At 55.1% G+C, this 15985-nt stretch overlaps 1 protein-coding gene across 1 annotated transcript in view; it reads right to left on the bottom strand.

The window, feature by feature from the left end:
- LOC144737180 (uncharacterized) overlaps nucleotides 1-15985 on the bottom strand; it is a 48621-nt gene that overhangs the window by 29829 nt on the left and 2807 nt on the right. Inside the window, exons 2-3 of the mRNA XM_078619902.1 lie at nucleotides 11076-11216; nucleotides 7416-7562 (exon numbers count right to left, since the gene is read on the bottom strand). Coding sequence (XP_078476028.1) covers nucleotides 7416-7562; nucleotides 11076-11216 — 288 coding nt within the window. The remainder of the gene's footprint in view (nucleotides 1-7415; nucleotides 7563-11075; nucleotides 11217-15985) is intronic.

Below are 15985 nucleotides of genomic sequence, written 5' to 3'. Positions count from 1 at the left end.
TTCCTTCACCACCGCCGGTCAGTCGCTCATTCATGAGGCTTCATCACAGAGCCAGCACAGCTGAGATCCTGGGTTCAAGCCCTGGGTCTGGGTCTCTCTCTCTCTCAAAGAGGTTCGTAATGGCCGTGTCTGAGACACTGAACCAGCATGGATGAGAACATGAGTTTAAGCCCTGGCAGAGGTCGCAAACGGGTTTTGATTCCTTACCCGTACCCGGCCGCACCAGGGTCGCAAATGGGTACCCGTACCCGTACCCGGCCGGGTATGGGTACCCGTACCCTACCCGTACCCTACCCGAAATGAGTGACAAACGGTTACTCACCAGTGACTCACGGCCTACCCGTACCCGTACCCGGCCGCACCAGGGTCGCAAACGGGTACCCGTACCCGTACGGGTAGCCGGGTAGGGTACGGGTATCGGGTACCCAGTTGCGACCTCTGAGCCCTGGGTCTGGGTCTCTCTCTCAAAGGGGTTCGTAATGGCCGTGTCTGAGACACTGAACCAGCATGGATGAGAACATGAGTTCAAGCCCCTGGGTCTCCCTCTCTCTCTCAAAAGGGTTCGAAATGGCCGTGTCTGCGACACTGAACCAGCATGGATGAGAACATAGGTTCAAGCCCCGAGTCTCCCTCTCTCTCAAAAGGGTTCGTAATGACCACGACATTTCGCGGAAGGCGGACGCCCGGCAGTTCCCGAGAAGGGGTTGGGCCGTGTCGTGCGGCCCGCGGCCGAGAAGTCCCAACGCCGTTCGCGGATCGTCCACGAGATGCTCGGCCCGCCGCTACGTAAATCTCTCCGTGCGGTGGTTAAACCGCCACCACCTCCTCCCACCACCACCACCGCCACCACCTCCTCCCACCACCGCCACCGCCACCACCTCCTCCCACCACCGCCACCACCGCCACCACCGCCACCCGCCACCACCGCCACCACCGCCACCACCACCACCACCACCTCCCACCACCGCCACCTCCTCCCACCACCGCCACCTCCTCCCACCACCGCCACCTCCTCCCACCACCGCCACCACCACCTCCCACCGCCACCAACACCACCACCACCTCCCACCACCGCCACCACCTCCTCCCACCACCACCACCTCCTCCCACCACCGCCACCACCACCTCCTCCCACCACCACCACCACCTCCTCCCACCGCCACCACCACCTCCTCCCACCACCACCACCACCTCCTCCCACCGCCACCAACACCACCACCACCTCCCACCACTTCCCACCACCACCTCCCACCGCCACCACCACCTCCTCCCACCACCGCCACCACCACCTCCCACCGCCACCAACACCACCACCACCTCCCACCACCGCCACCACCTCCTCCCACCACCACCACCTCCTCCCACCACCGCCACCACCACCGCCACCACCACCTCCTCCCACCACCACCACCACCTCCTCCCACCGCCACCACCACCTCCTCCCACCACCACCACCACCACCTCCTCCCACCACCACCACCGCCGCCGTTGGGCCGTCATTGAGCGATCGGCCAGCTCTGCTTCCGGCAAAAAGAAAGCCGACGGGGGGGTTCAGCGTGGGCCAGTTGGCCGCCAACGATGATCCGGAGCCCTCGTCCCTGGGACTTGACGAACGGACGGGGCGATTGACCGCGCGACGGAGGAATGTCAAAACGAGCAACCGGTGCGGGCGTGTAGTGAACATCGCTACCCGGGGAGACAAAGGTGGCCGGGCGTGTTGCTGACCACCCACCGACCCACCCCCCCCCACCTCGTATGCGCCGTGCCGGCCTTCATAGGCTAAGCCAGGGGTCGGCAACCTACGGCTCCGGAGCCGCATGCGGCTCTTTACGGACTGCTTCTTGACGATATGTACGTATGTACAGTATGTACTCAGATGCATTGCGGCTCTTGAAATACTGAATTTTGTACCGAATTGGAAAGAAATGGCTCTTCTTGTTATTTTGGTTGCCGACCCCTGGGCTAAGCGAACAGCGCTTGCCCCAACAGTCTATACGGTGGGGGGAGGGGGTGGATCTTCGTTGTGTGTGTGTGTGCTGTACTCGTGGTCAGTGTGAGTGATTAGTAAGCGTTCCAAGACGCTGTTCACGGTGTAACCCTCCCCACACTCCCCACCGCGCGAGCCAGAGCCAAATTAGAAATCCTGAGAAGCAGCGCGTGGAGACGGCGGAGGAGACTGCCGCGTGGGGAATGCCGACGCAGATTTCTGTTTGGCTGCCCGGGCGAGCGGTAGGAGGATGATGAGGAGGAGAAAAAACAAATAGCCCCGTGAAAATCTCCAAAACAACAACAACAACTTCAACTTCTCTCTCTCTCACCCCATCACTCCCAACCCCTCCCTTCCTCCCCCCCAGCCTCCGGACTTCCTGCTGTCGTACAAATGGGGGAGTAAAAAAAACCTCCACCCCTCCTCCCCGCCTGATGATGATGAGAGTCAGGAAGGGCAGCCTGCTGAATTGAGTGACAACGCCTACACCGCATGACTTGATACTGGCGTATTAATGTGTTGTGTGTGTGTGTGATTGTGTGTGTGTGTGATTGTGTGTGTGTGTGGCTGTGTGTGTGTGATTATGTGTGTGTGATTGTGTGTGTGTGTGATTGTGTGTGAGTGGCTGTGTGTGTGATTATGTGTGAGTGGCTGTGTGACTGGCTCTGTGTGTGTTAATTGTGACTGCGTGAGTAACTGTGTGAGTGACTGTGTGACTGTATGTGTGAATGACTGTGAGTGTGTGTGTTACTGTGTGACTGTGTTAGTGGCTGTGTGCGAGTGGCTGTGTGTGTTAGTGACTGTGTGAGTGACTGTGTGAGTGAGTAACTGTTTGTGAGTGGCTGTGTTTGTGGCTGTGTGAGTGTCTGAGTAACTGTGTGTGTGAGTGTGTGAGTGACTGTGTGACTGTGTGTGTGAATGACTGTGAGTGTGTGTGTTACTGTGTGACTGTGTTAGTGGCTGTGTGCGAGTGGCTGTTTGTGTGAGTGACTGTGTGAGTGACTGTGTGAGTGGCTGTGTGAGTGGCTGTGTGACTGTGTGTGTGATTGACTGTGATTGTGTTAGTGGCAGTGTGTGTGTGTGCGAGTGCGTGAGTGGCCGAGTGGATGTGTGACTGTGTGACTGTGTGTGTGTGGCTGTGCCTGTGTGAGTAACTGTGTGTATGAGTGCCTGTGTGTGTGTGTATATGAGTGCCTGTGTGTGTGAGTGACTGTATGAGTAACTGTGTGTGTGTGTGGCTGTGTTTGTGGCTGTGTGTGTGAGTGTGTGAGTGACCGTGTGAGTGTGTGTGCGAGTGTGTGAGCGAGTGTGTGAGTGGCTGAGTGAGTGACTGTGTGTGCGAGTGGTAGTGTAGTGGTTAGGGCTACAATGCGCTGCGAACCGGAGTTCGATTCCTGCTCACGGCTACCAACACCGGTGACGATTATCTGAACCGGTCCTGGCCCTCCCCTTGGTCGACTCAGCCTCAAATGAGTACCTGGTGCAATGTGCAAACATCGCCACTGGGGAGACAAAGGCGGCCGGGCGTGGTGCTGCCCAAACCACCCACTCGTGAGCCGTGACCGGCCTTCATCGGTGCTGCTGGCTAACAGCACTTGCCCCGACAGGCGAGTTAAAGGCTACACGGCGTAGGTTCTTGTATGTGGCAAGATGTTAACTCCCTCGCCTGGTATACAGGAGGTCGTGGGTTCAAACGCGACCCTGACGACGCCTGCGGTATACTTGGGAGTGGTCGCGTTCGATTTTTCTCCGGCTTTTCCCTCCCCATTTAGAATCAACGTCGCACGTTCAAGTGATGATGATGATGATGAAGAAGGCAACTTCGCCGAGCTATCGTTTGTGATAGCCAGGTCACTCGGTGGGGCCTAACCTGACCCCGGCAGTCTATTAAGGGCTACACGGGTTGGGGATCTTTGTCTTCGTGTGGTTACGTGTGTGGCTTCATGTATATACGATCTTATCCATCTCTCTACGCAGGCACGCCAGGAAGGGGGTTGTGTGTGTCTGTTCTCATCGATCTTGCATCACGGTCAAGCGGCCGGAGAGGGGACACCTTTACATTCATATTCTTCGGTTTTTTTCGATAAAGTCACGTAGGTAAAAAAATTTAATTAATAAAAGTAAAATTAAAATAAAATAAAAATAGAAATCACGACGTTTCGGAGGCAACACAAGCTTCCGTCTTCAGGGGGAACCCTCACAGCTCGCTCGCTGTATCAAGCAAAGAGAAATTTCAAGAGACCCGACCCCGTATATATACTGGTTGAGGGTGGAGGAGCCAGGACAGGCCCACTTTTTTATTATTATGGTAAAGTTGGTGCGTTTGAAACTACGGCTAGTCTACATAACAATTCCTATCGGCCTCGCCATCAAATTCCGCGCGAGGCAAACCAAACGATTCGCCGTCGACGGGCAGAGGGGGATCTCCCCGCACGTTCAGCACGAGGCCGCAGCGCGAGAGCCGGAGCCTCGCACGGAGCTCCCGGCCCGCCCCGCAGGACCCCGTCATCAGAGAAAAATGGACCAAGGAATGAACGAATTTCGATTTAAAGCTTTCGTGACTGCAGGGATTCATCTTCTTGGTTCTTTCGGAAAAGTCACGTAGAATGGAAATAATAAAATAATAAAAATAAAACATTTTAAAATAATTCTCACGACGTTTCGGCCACAACGCAAGTAGCCGTCCTCAGGTGGAGAACAGGTCTGTCGAGAAGACAGAGTCTGAATGACACGCCCCAGGCTTGGAGCGACTATTTAAGCTGGGATGGAGGGGCGAAGATGCAAATTATTTTGTCAAATAGTCGCTCCAAGCCTGGGGCGTCTCATTCAGACGCTGTCTTCTCGACAGACCTGTTCTCCACCTGAGGACGGCTGCTTGCGCTGTGGCCGAAACGTCGTGAGAATTATTCAATAATGTTTTATTTTTATTATTTTATCATTTCCATTCTACGTGACTTTACCGAAAGAACCAAGAAGACAAGGAATGAACACTTTCAGGTTTTCCCGGTCACGAAGCTCAAGACACGCACGCCCGCGTTCGCACCGATCTTCTAATTTCATATTCCTGGAGACCTGCCCCCCCCCTCCCCCACCCACCTTCACCCGCTTGCCGGAGTTTGAAGAGCGGCGACACGGAGCGGAGTGATTTAGGAGGGCGGCTGGGGGCCGGTACCACGTGGGTCGAGGAGGAATGAGGGACAGTAGCGACAGGGGAGTTACTTGGGGTGGGGGGGGGGTTAACGGGAGAGGCTGTTGGGGAGGGAAGGGGTGGAGGGGCGACGGGGAGATGGGGGAGAGGAAAGGGAACGGGCGATGGTGATGGAGAAGAGGTGGTGAGGCTTTAAGAGAGGAACGAAAGGGAGGTTAAGGAGGGGACCCGATCAATGTACAGGGGCAGTGTTGAGTCTATGGTGCAGTGTTGAGTCTATGGTGCAGTATTGAGTCTATGGGAAGTGATGAGTCTATGGGCAGTGTTGAGTCTATGGTGCAGTATTGAGTCTATGGGCAGTGATGAGTCTATGGGCAGTGTTGAGTTTGGGCAGTGTTGAGTCTGTGGGCAGTGCTGAGTCTGTGGGCAGTGTTGAGTCTGTGGGTAGTGTTGAGTCTGTGGGCAGTGTTGAGTCTGTGGGCAGTGTTGAGTCTGTGGGCAGTGTTGAGTCTGTGGGCAGTGTTGAGTCTGTGGGCAGTGTTGAGTATGTGGGCAGTGTTGAGTCTGTGGGCAGTGCTGAGTCTGTGGGCAGTGTTGAGTCTGTGGTCAGTTTTGAGTCTGTGGGCAGTGTTGAGTCTATGGTGCAGTGTTGAGTCTATGGGCAGTGATGAGTCTATGGGCAGTGCTGAGTCTGTGGGCAGTGTTGAGTCTGTGGGCAGTGTTGAGTCTATGGGCAGTGTTGAGTCTGTGGGCAGTGTTGAGTCTGTGGGCAGTGTTGAGTCCGTGGGCAGTGTTGAGTCCGTGGGCAGTGTTGAGTCCGTGGGCAGTGTTGAGTCTGTGGGCAGTGTTGAGTCTGGGCAGTGTTGAGTCTATGGGCAGTGTTGAGTCTGTGGGCAGTGTTGAGTCTATGGTGCAGTGTTGAGTCTTTGGTGCAGTGCTGAGTCTATGGGCAGTGATGAGTCTATGGTGCAGTGTTGAGTCTGTGGGCAGTGTTGAGTCTTTGGTGCAGTGTTCAGTCTGTGGGCAGTGCTGAGTCTGAGGGCAGTGTTGAGTCTGTGGGCAGTGTTGAGTCTACGGTGCAGTGCTGAGTCTATGGTGCAGTGTTGAGTCTGTGGGCAGTGTTGAGCCAATGGGCAATGTTGAGTCTATGGGCAGTGTTGAGTCTATGGGCAGTGTGGAGTCTATGGGCAGTGTGGAGTCTATGGGCAGTGTGGAGTCTATGGGCAGTGTGGAGTCAATGGGCAGTGTGGAGTCTATGGGCAGTGTTGAGTCTATGGGGAGTGTTGAGTCTATGGGTAGTGTTGAGCCAATGGGCAGTGCTGAGTCTACGGTGCAGTGCTGAGTCTATGGTGCAGTGTTGAGTCTGTGGGCAGTGTTGAGTCTATGGGTAATGTTGAGTCTATGGGTAGTGCTGAGTCTACAGTGCAGTGCTGAGTCTATGGGCAGTGTTGAGTCTATGGGTAATGTTGAGTCTATGGGTAGTGTTGAGTCTACGGTGCAGTGTTGAGTCTATGGGCAGTGCTGAGTCTATGGGCAGTGTTGAGTCTATGGGTAATGTTGAGTCTATGGGCAGTGTTGAGCCAATGGGCAATGCTGAGTCTACGGTGCAGTGTTGAGTCTATGGTGCAGTGCTGAGTCTGTGGTGCAGTGCTGAGTTTCTGGTGCAGTGTTGAGTCTCTGGTGCAGTGTTGAGTCTATGGGCAGTGTTGAGTCTATGGGCATTGCTGAGTCTATGGTGCAGTGTTGAGTCTATGGGCAGTGTTGAGTCTACGGTGCAGTGCTGAGTCTACGGTGCAGTGCTGAGTCTACGGTGCAGTGCTGAGTCTATGGGCAGTGCTGAGTCTATGGTGCAGTGCTGAGTCTACGGTGCAGTGCTGAGTCTATGGTGCAGTGTTGAGTCTACGGTGCAGTGCTGTGCTGAGTCTATGGGCAGTGTTGAGTCTATGGGCAGTGTTGAGTCTATAGGCAGTGTAGAGTCTATGGTGCAGTGCTGAGTCTATGGGCAGTGCTGAGTCTATGGTGCAGTGCTGAGTCTACGGTGCAGTGCTGAGTCTACGGTGCAGTGCTGTGCTGAGTCTATGGGCAGTGTTGAGTCTATGGTGCAGTGTTGAGTCTATGGGCAGTGTTGAGTCTATGGGCAGTGTTGAGTCTACGGTGCAGTGTTGAGTCTATCCATCGAGGGTGGATGAAAGCTGCAGTCGAACCCCGGGGGGGGGAACCTTCAGCAGACGCTGAGCCGAGAGCCAGGGGCGGGGGAACGGGGCGGACCCTGTGGCTCACCTCTCTCCGAAGGCCTTCCTCCAGAAGTCGGAGGCGTCCGCCTTGGTGATGCGGAAGTCGTTGCCCTGGAAGATCCCCCCGGGGAAGAGCGCCTTGAGCTCCGCCAGCATGTGGCTGAAGATGAGCGACAGCTTCGTGAGGTTTCGCCTGCAACGAAAAACAATCGTCGTTGTTGTCATCATCGCAGTCGTCATCATCGCGGTTGTCACTGTCGTCATCATCGTCATCATCGTCGACATCGCCGTCGTCATCGCCGTCATCATCATCATCATCGTCGTCATCATCATCATCATCAACATCTTCGTCATCGTCGTCATCATCGTCGTCGTCATCATCATCATCATCGTCATCATCGTCGTCATCGTCATCGTCGTCATCATCGTCGTCATCATCGTCGTCATCATCATCGTCGTCGTCATCATCGTCATCGTCATCATCGTCATCATCATCGTCGTCATCAACATCGTCGTCATCAACATCATCATCGCCATCATCATCATCATCGTCGCTGCCATCAACATCACGTCATCAAAGATCCCCCGTATCGCCTTAACAGACTGTCGGGGCAAGTGCAGTGAGCGAGCAGCGCCGATGAAGGCCGGCACAACTCATCCCGGCCGCCTTTGTCTCCCCACCAGTGGCGATGTTTCCACACCACACCAGGTTACTCATTTGAGGCCGAGTCGACCTAGGGGGAGGCCCAGCGACCGATTCAGATAATCGACGGGTTCGTAGCGCGGCGCGATGCTGACCGCTGCACTTCCACATGCCATACTCAAGCACACACAGAGATACGCACATGTATACAACTTCACACACACGCTAAAGTCACACACACATGCTAAGGCAAACATGCCACAGAGCCTCGATAAACTGTTAGGAAAAGTTCGTTTTGGGAGCGGGAATCGAAATGGGGCTTAGGTTATGAAGTGGAACTTAGACGCACACACTACAAAGACACACACACTACACGCACACACACTACACTCACTCATCACACACTACACACACATCCACCACACACACTCACTCATCACATACTACACACACACACCACACACTCTAACCACACACTAAACCCACCACATACTACACTACACACACCACACACACACACCACACACTACACACTCACTCACTCACCACACTACACACACCCACCACACACTACACACTCACTCACAAGACACTAAACACACCAGACACTAAACACACCACACACTACACACACACTACACAGACACTACACACACACTACACAGACACTACACACACACGCCCACCACACACACTAACCACACACTAAACTCACCACATACTACACACACTAACCACACACCACACACACACACTTACCACACACTACACTCACCACACACACACACACCACACACACCTACTACACACACTACACACACACCTACTACACACACTACACACACACCTACTACACATTCACCATAAAAACACACTTTCCATGCACATACTACACACCACACACACACATACCATACACACAAGACACACTTACCACACACACACATACCATTACACAAACTCATCACACACACACATATACCATTACACACAATGCACACACTACATACACTTACACCACACACACACCATACACACACACTACACACACTACACACACACAGGACACACTCACCACACACACACTCACTACACACACTACACACACACAGGATACACTAAACACACTTACCACACATACAAAGGACGCACTACACAAACTACACACAACACACACACACTTACCACACACACACACACACTTACCACACACACACACACACTACACACACTTACCACACACACACCACACAGAACACACGACGCACGGTTGACTACGTACGGCGCGAAAGAAGTTCGTCATATGTACAACATACCCACATTCCACATACACACACGCTCACTGACCACACAAACCATGTACACTTTCCACACACACATTACACACACACACAAACCATGTACACTTTCCACACACATTACACACACCACACACACATTACACACAAACCATGTAAACTTTCCACACACATTACACACACCACACACACATTACACACAAACCATGTAAACTTTCCACACACACATTACACACACACACAAACCATGTACCCTTTGCACACACAATACACACACACATTACACGCAAAACCATGTGAACTTTCCACACACAATACACACACATTACACACACACGCACCACACACACATTACACACACAAACCATGTACACTTTGCACACACACATTACACACACACACAAACCACGTAAACTTTCCACACACAATACACACACACATTACACATACACACACACACACAAACCATGCACACTTTGCACGCGCACGCACACTACGCACCTCCGATTAGCACGGTTGGCTACGTGCGGTGCAAACGAAGTTGAATACGTACATACGTACACACACGCAGCACACCTCTACCACACACGCACACACACAAACTGCATACTGCGACACTTGCACAATTGACACGCACGCACAATCCATGCCACCGCCACGTCCATGGCCCAGTCCCTGTGCTCGAGGAAGTTAGCTGCGGAGATGCGATAGGGATCAGGTCGTGAACACAGAGCCAGCCAGAGCCACCAGTAGCTGGCCGGCCCCACAGTTGGAGCGACAGGTGGCAACGATCGTTTCAAGTTTAAATTTGCTTCAACCAGAGGTGAGAACTGGGGGGAGCCAGGCTGAGACTCGCACGCAAAATTATCCTGGGTGGGCGAGTTGGTGGGTGGGTGGGTGAGTTGGTGAGTGGGTGGGTGGGTGAGTGGGTGGGTGAGTGGGTGAGTGGGTGAGTGGGTGAGTGAGTTGGTGAGTGGGTGGGTGAGTGGGTGAGTGGGTGGGTGAGCGAGTTGGTGAGTGGGTGGGTCAGTGGGTGGGTGAGTGAGTTAGTGAGTGGGTGAGCGAGGTGGTGAGTGAGTTGGTGAGTGGGTGGGTGAGTGGGTGGGTGAGTGGGTGGGTGAGTGGGTGGGTGAGTGGGTGGGTCAGTTGGTGAGTGGGTGGGTGAGTGAGTGGGTGGGTGGGTGAGTGGGTGGGTAAGCGAGCGAGTTGGTGAGTGGGTGGGTCAGTGGGTGAGTGGGTGGATCAGTGGGTGAGTGGGTGGGTCAGTGGGTGGGTCAGTGGGTGGGTGGGTGAGCGAGTGGGTGGGTCAGTGGGTGGGTGGGTAATTGATTGAATGTGATAAGGGGAGTGAGTTAGTGAGCGAAGTTTGAAGTTGATTTTCTTTAACCAGAACTCAAGAGTGAACTGAGTGAATGAGTGAGTCTGCGAGTGGATAATTGAGATGATTATTCAAATGCCACCATCAACCCGGCATCGTGAGGATCGGAATCCAATGCACGACCATCCTGCATGCCAGGCGAGGCAGTAAACATCTCACCACCGTGGCACCAGTAAATTATTAAAATGCCAAAATCAACCTGGCATCGTCAGGATCGAACCCACGACCTCCTGCATGCCAGGCGAGGCAGTTAACATCCTGCCACCGTAGCACCGGTAAACTATTAAAATGCCACCATCAACACCACGACCGATCATCGCCGATCTACCACCACCCCCCTCGACCCCCGGTCTCCGTAGCGCCGAGCGGCGGTGCCCCACCACTCGCCTGGGCTGGGAGTGCTCTTCGAACATTCGCTCCCTGGCCTCCTTGAAGAGCCGCAGCGCCTGCTTGCTCTTCCTCACCAGGTTCTCCACGCACACGCGGAAGTACTCGTTCTCGGCCAGCGCCTGCATGCGTTCCTCGTACCTGCGGGGCGGCAACGGTTTGCTCCGGGTTGGGGGTTGCGAAACACGTGCGCGTGTGTTAACGCGTGTGTGTGTGTGTGCCTATACCTGGGCAGTGTGCTTATGACCGGCTCCAGTTTAACAGCAGAGGTCTCACTCCGAATCGGTCGAGCGGCACTATCTTTTCATCGGTTGCGTAACGCTGTGTGGAAGCTACCTGGTCTGTCGCTATGCACGAAGCTTCAGGTCTTCTCGGCCACGGTCATTCCCTCCCTTCTCTACGCTTGCGAAACGTGGACCCCCCTAATGGAGCATCTTCGCCGGTTGGAAACATTTAGGCTGGCCTGCCTACAATCCATCCTGGGTTTAACCAGCCTGGATTGTGTGAGCTCACAAATCCTTGAAAGATCTGGGCAAAGTCCCATCGGTGAGCTCCTCCGGCAGGCAAGGCTGCGTTGGCTGGGTCATGTAGCCCGCATGCCCAGCCACCGCATGCCTAAACAGCTTTTGTTCGGCCGGATCGAGGAGGCTAAACGGGCGCGGCACGGGCTAGAGAAGAGATGGAGTGATGTGGTGCAGGAGGACGTGGAGCTGAGTGGACTTGCCGATGACCGGTACCAGCGGTGTCAAGATCGGCCTCTGTGGAGGAGGCTCGTGAAGGACGCTGCTACTGGGCAGTTGGAGGCAGTCGCCCTCCAACAACAACGGAGGGCGGAGGAGCGATGCTCACAACGAGCGGAGCACCGGGTGGCTAAAGCACAGCAAGTTGGCACAGTAGGGGGCACAGGTGGTGCATCAGCCAGTCATCTCGGTCATCTCGGTCAGTCAACCCGTGGCACCTGGGTCTGCCCCATGACCCCCTGCCAGCGGGCGTTCGACACTTCACGTGGCCTCAAGGTGCACATGGCCTGGCACAAGAGTCGTGGTGACATCACCGCCACTTAGTGGCGAATGGCGGTTGTTGTTGTTGTTGTTTGTGCGCGTGCGTGTGTTAGCGGTAGTGTAGCGGTTAGTACGCTGCGCTATGAACCTGGCGACCCCGGTTCGATTCCCGCTCACGGCCAACACCGATGACGATTATCTGAACCGGTCCTGGGCCTCCCCTAGGTCAACTCAGCCTGAAATGAGTACCTGGTGCGGTGTGTAAACATCGCTAGCACTGGGGAGACAAAGGCGGCCGGGCGTGGTGCTGGCCACCCACTCCCTCGTGTACCGTTCTGGCCTTTATAGGTGCTGCTACTCGCTAACAGCACTTGCCCCTACAGTCTGTTAAGGCTATACGGGGGATCTTCGTGTTAACGCGCGTGCACGCATGTTCATGTCTGCGCGTGCGTGCCAACGTCTCGCCCGTGGTGAGTGAGATGTTGACTACCTCGCCTGGTATGCACGAGGTCGTGGGTTCAATCCCGAGCCTGACAATCTCAGTGTCGGGATCGAACCTACAACCTGCTGTATACCAGGCGAGACAGTTAACATCTCCTAGCCACCGTGGCGCCCTGCAAACCACACCAGGTACTCATTTGAGGCCGAATGGAGGGAGGCCCAGGACCGGCTCAGACAATCGTCACTGCGCTTGCCGCACCACCCACTCACTCACCCAACCACTCACTCACTCACCCAACCACTCACTCACCCAACCACTCACTCCCTCACCCAAACCGCCGCACCGCCGCCGCCACCACCACCACAACAAACCAAACAAATGTCACACGGCTGCAGTAGTCAAGATAACAAGTTTGGGGGGGGGGGAGACCACGCACGCGCACGGATTACGTGTGGGTCACTTTCCGACACGCTCGCCGTCTCTCAGAAGCATTCGATCAGCAGGCACAGAAGCAGGCGGCTTGGGTGGGTGGGTGACTGGGTGGTAGAGTGGGTGGATGGGTGAGTAGGTGGGTGAGTGGCTGGGTGGTTGAGTAGGTGGATGGGTGAGTAGGTGGGCGAGTGGCTGGGTGGTTGAGTGGGTGCGTGGGTCAGTTGCTGGATGGGGGAGTGGCTTGGGTGGGTGGGTGCAGGTGAGTGCGCAGAATGGGCGAGTTGCTGGGTCGGTGAGTGACTCGGCAGGTGAGTGGCTGGGCGGGTAGGTGAATGAGTGGGTGGGTGAGTGGGTGAGTGAGTGAGTGAGTGGGTGGGTGAGTGAGTGGGTGGGTGAGTGGGTGGGTGGGTGAGTGGGTGATTGGGTGGGTGAGTGATTGGGCTGGCAGGTGGGTGAGTGGCATGGGGTGGGTGAGTGAGTGGGTGAGTGGGTGAGTGGGTGGGTGAGTGGGTGAGTGGGTGGGTGAGTGGGTGGGTGAGTGGGTGGGTGGGTGAGTGGGTGGGTGAGTGGGTGGGTGAGTGGGTGGGTGAGTGGGTGGGTGAGTGGGTGGGTGGGTGATTGGGCGGGTGAGTGGGTGATTGGGCGGGTGAGTGATTGGGCTAGCAGGTGGGTGAGTGGCATGGGGTGGGTAGGTGAGTGGGTGAGTGAGCTTTGGATGGATGCATGAATGGCTGGGTGGGTGAGTGGCTGGGTGGATGAGTGGGCGGGTGGGTGAGTGGGCGGGTGGGTGACTGGGTGGGTAAATGGCTGGGTGGGTGGGCAAGTGGGCGGGTCAGCGGGCGAGTGGCTGGGTGAGTGGCTGAGTGAGTGGCTGGGTGAGTGGCTGGGTGAGTGGCTGGGTGAGTGGCTGGGTGGGTGGGTGAGTGGCTGGGCGGGTGGGTGAGTGGCTGGGTGGGTGGGTGAGTGGCTGGGTGGACGGCTATCAGGCCAAAAGGCCGTGGAAATGTTGCACGTACGTGCGATATTAATTTCTCTCTTGCCACTGGGTTGTGACCCAGGTTTTTGTTTTTTTTAGCCAACGCTTTGATGAATGCATCCGGGGGTCTCTCTACGGTAGAGTTCTGAACCACCACCAACCACCACCAACCACCACCACAACTTCGTGCGAGAGTTCCGCTCGCAACGGAGCCACCCCTAACCTCTCTACGGGAGTGATTGCCGATTCCCCGTCACGTCACACACGGATGAGTTAGAATCAGAATCCTTATTTCATCACTGGAGGAAGATGATGAGCCGTAAAGCTCGTTTTCACAGATGTCCAGTAGTTGGTGTGAGTGAATGAGTGGATTTATAAGTGGATGGGTGAATGAGTGGGTGAGTGGATGGGTGAGTGGATGGGTGAGTGGATGGGTGAGCGGATGGGCGAGCGGATTGGCGAGCGGATTGGCGAGCGGATGGGTGAGTGGATGGGTGAGTGGATAGGCAAGTGTATGGGTAAGTGGGTGGGTGAGTGGATGAATGTGGCTAAGTGGATGGGTGAGATGATGGGTGAGTGGACGGGTGAGTGGATGGGCGAGTGGATGGGCGAGTGGATGGGTGAGTGAATAGGCGAGTGAATGGGCGAGTGAATGGGCGAATGGGTGGGTGGGCGAGTGAGTGGATGAATGTGGCTAAGTGAATGGATGAGTGGATGTGCGAGTGAATGGGCGAGTTGACAAGTTCGATTCCCGCTCACGGCCACCAACACCGGTGACAATTATCTGAACCGGTCCTGGGCCTCTCCATAGGTCGACTCAGCCTCAAACGCTATCTATCTTGGTTGTAAAGCGTTGATGTTACTAACAATAAAAATAACATTCATTAATTCATTAAAGCCTCGTTGAGTCTCAAAAAAATTTTTATTTGGGATGGTTAGCCCAATAATTCCAGGCTTCATTTGTCACCAATTCACTCCCCTGCTCACTTACTCGCTAACCCACCGACACACTCATTTCAGCCACCCACAGAACCACACAATCACCAAGCCAACCAGACAATCAACCACCCACCCACTCACCAACTTAGACACTCACCCAAACACTCGTCCATACCATCCAACTTCTCATTTCACACCCCAACCATTCAATTCGCCTACCCACCCAACCTATCACCAACCCAACCACTCACCCAAACACTCACCCATCCCACCTCAACCAACCACTCACCCCAACCACTAAATTCATCCATCCACCCAACCACTCACTCACCAAACCACTGACTCACCAAACCACTCACTCACTCACCCAACCACTCGCTCACCAACCCAACCACTCACCAACCCCACCCAACCACTAAATTCACCCACTCAACCACTCACTGACCAACACAACCATTCACTCACCCAACCACTCACTCACTCACCCAACCACTCACTCACCAACTCAACCACTCACCAACCCCACCCAACCACTCACTGACCAACACAACCATTCACTCACCCAACCACTCACTCACCAACCCAACCACTCACTCACTCACTCACCCAACCACTCACTCAGCCAACCACTCACTCACCCAACCACTCCCTCACCCAACCACTCACTCACTCAACCAACCACTCACTCACCCACTCACCCAACCACTCACTCAGCCAACCACTCACTCACCCAACCACTCCCTCACCCAACCACTCACTCACTCAACCAACCACTCACTCACCCCACCCCAACCACTCTCCATCCATCCCCCAAACACCCCCTCTTCCTACCCCAACCCACACACCCCCATCACATCACCTGGACAGCACGAGCCTCAGGTGTTGATAGGTGTCGGGCAGGATGTCCACTCACTCACCAACCCACTCACCAACCCACTCACTCAACCACTCACCCACTCACTCACTCAACCACCCACTCACTCACCCAACCACTCACCCAACCACTCACTCACCCACCCACTCACCAAGCCAACCACTCACTCACCCAACCACTCACTCACCCAACCACTCACTCACTCACCCACTCACCCACCCAACCACTCACTCACCCCACCCCAAC

The sequence above is a fragment of the Lampetra planeri genome, chromosome 65 (genome assembly GCF_965212315.1).
Source record: "Lampetra planeri chromosome 65, kcLamPlan1.2.h2, whole genome shotgun sequence".
NCBI lineage: Eukaryota > Metazoa > Chordata > Hyperoartia > Petromyzontiformes > Petromyzontidae > Lampetra > Lampetra planeri.
This window is presented reverse-complemented; position numbering and strand designations above follow the sequence as displayed.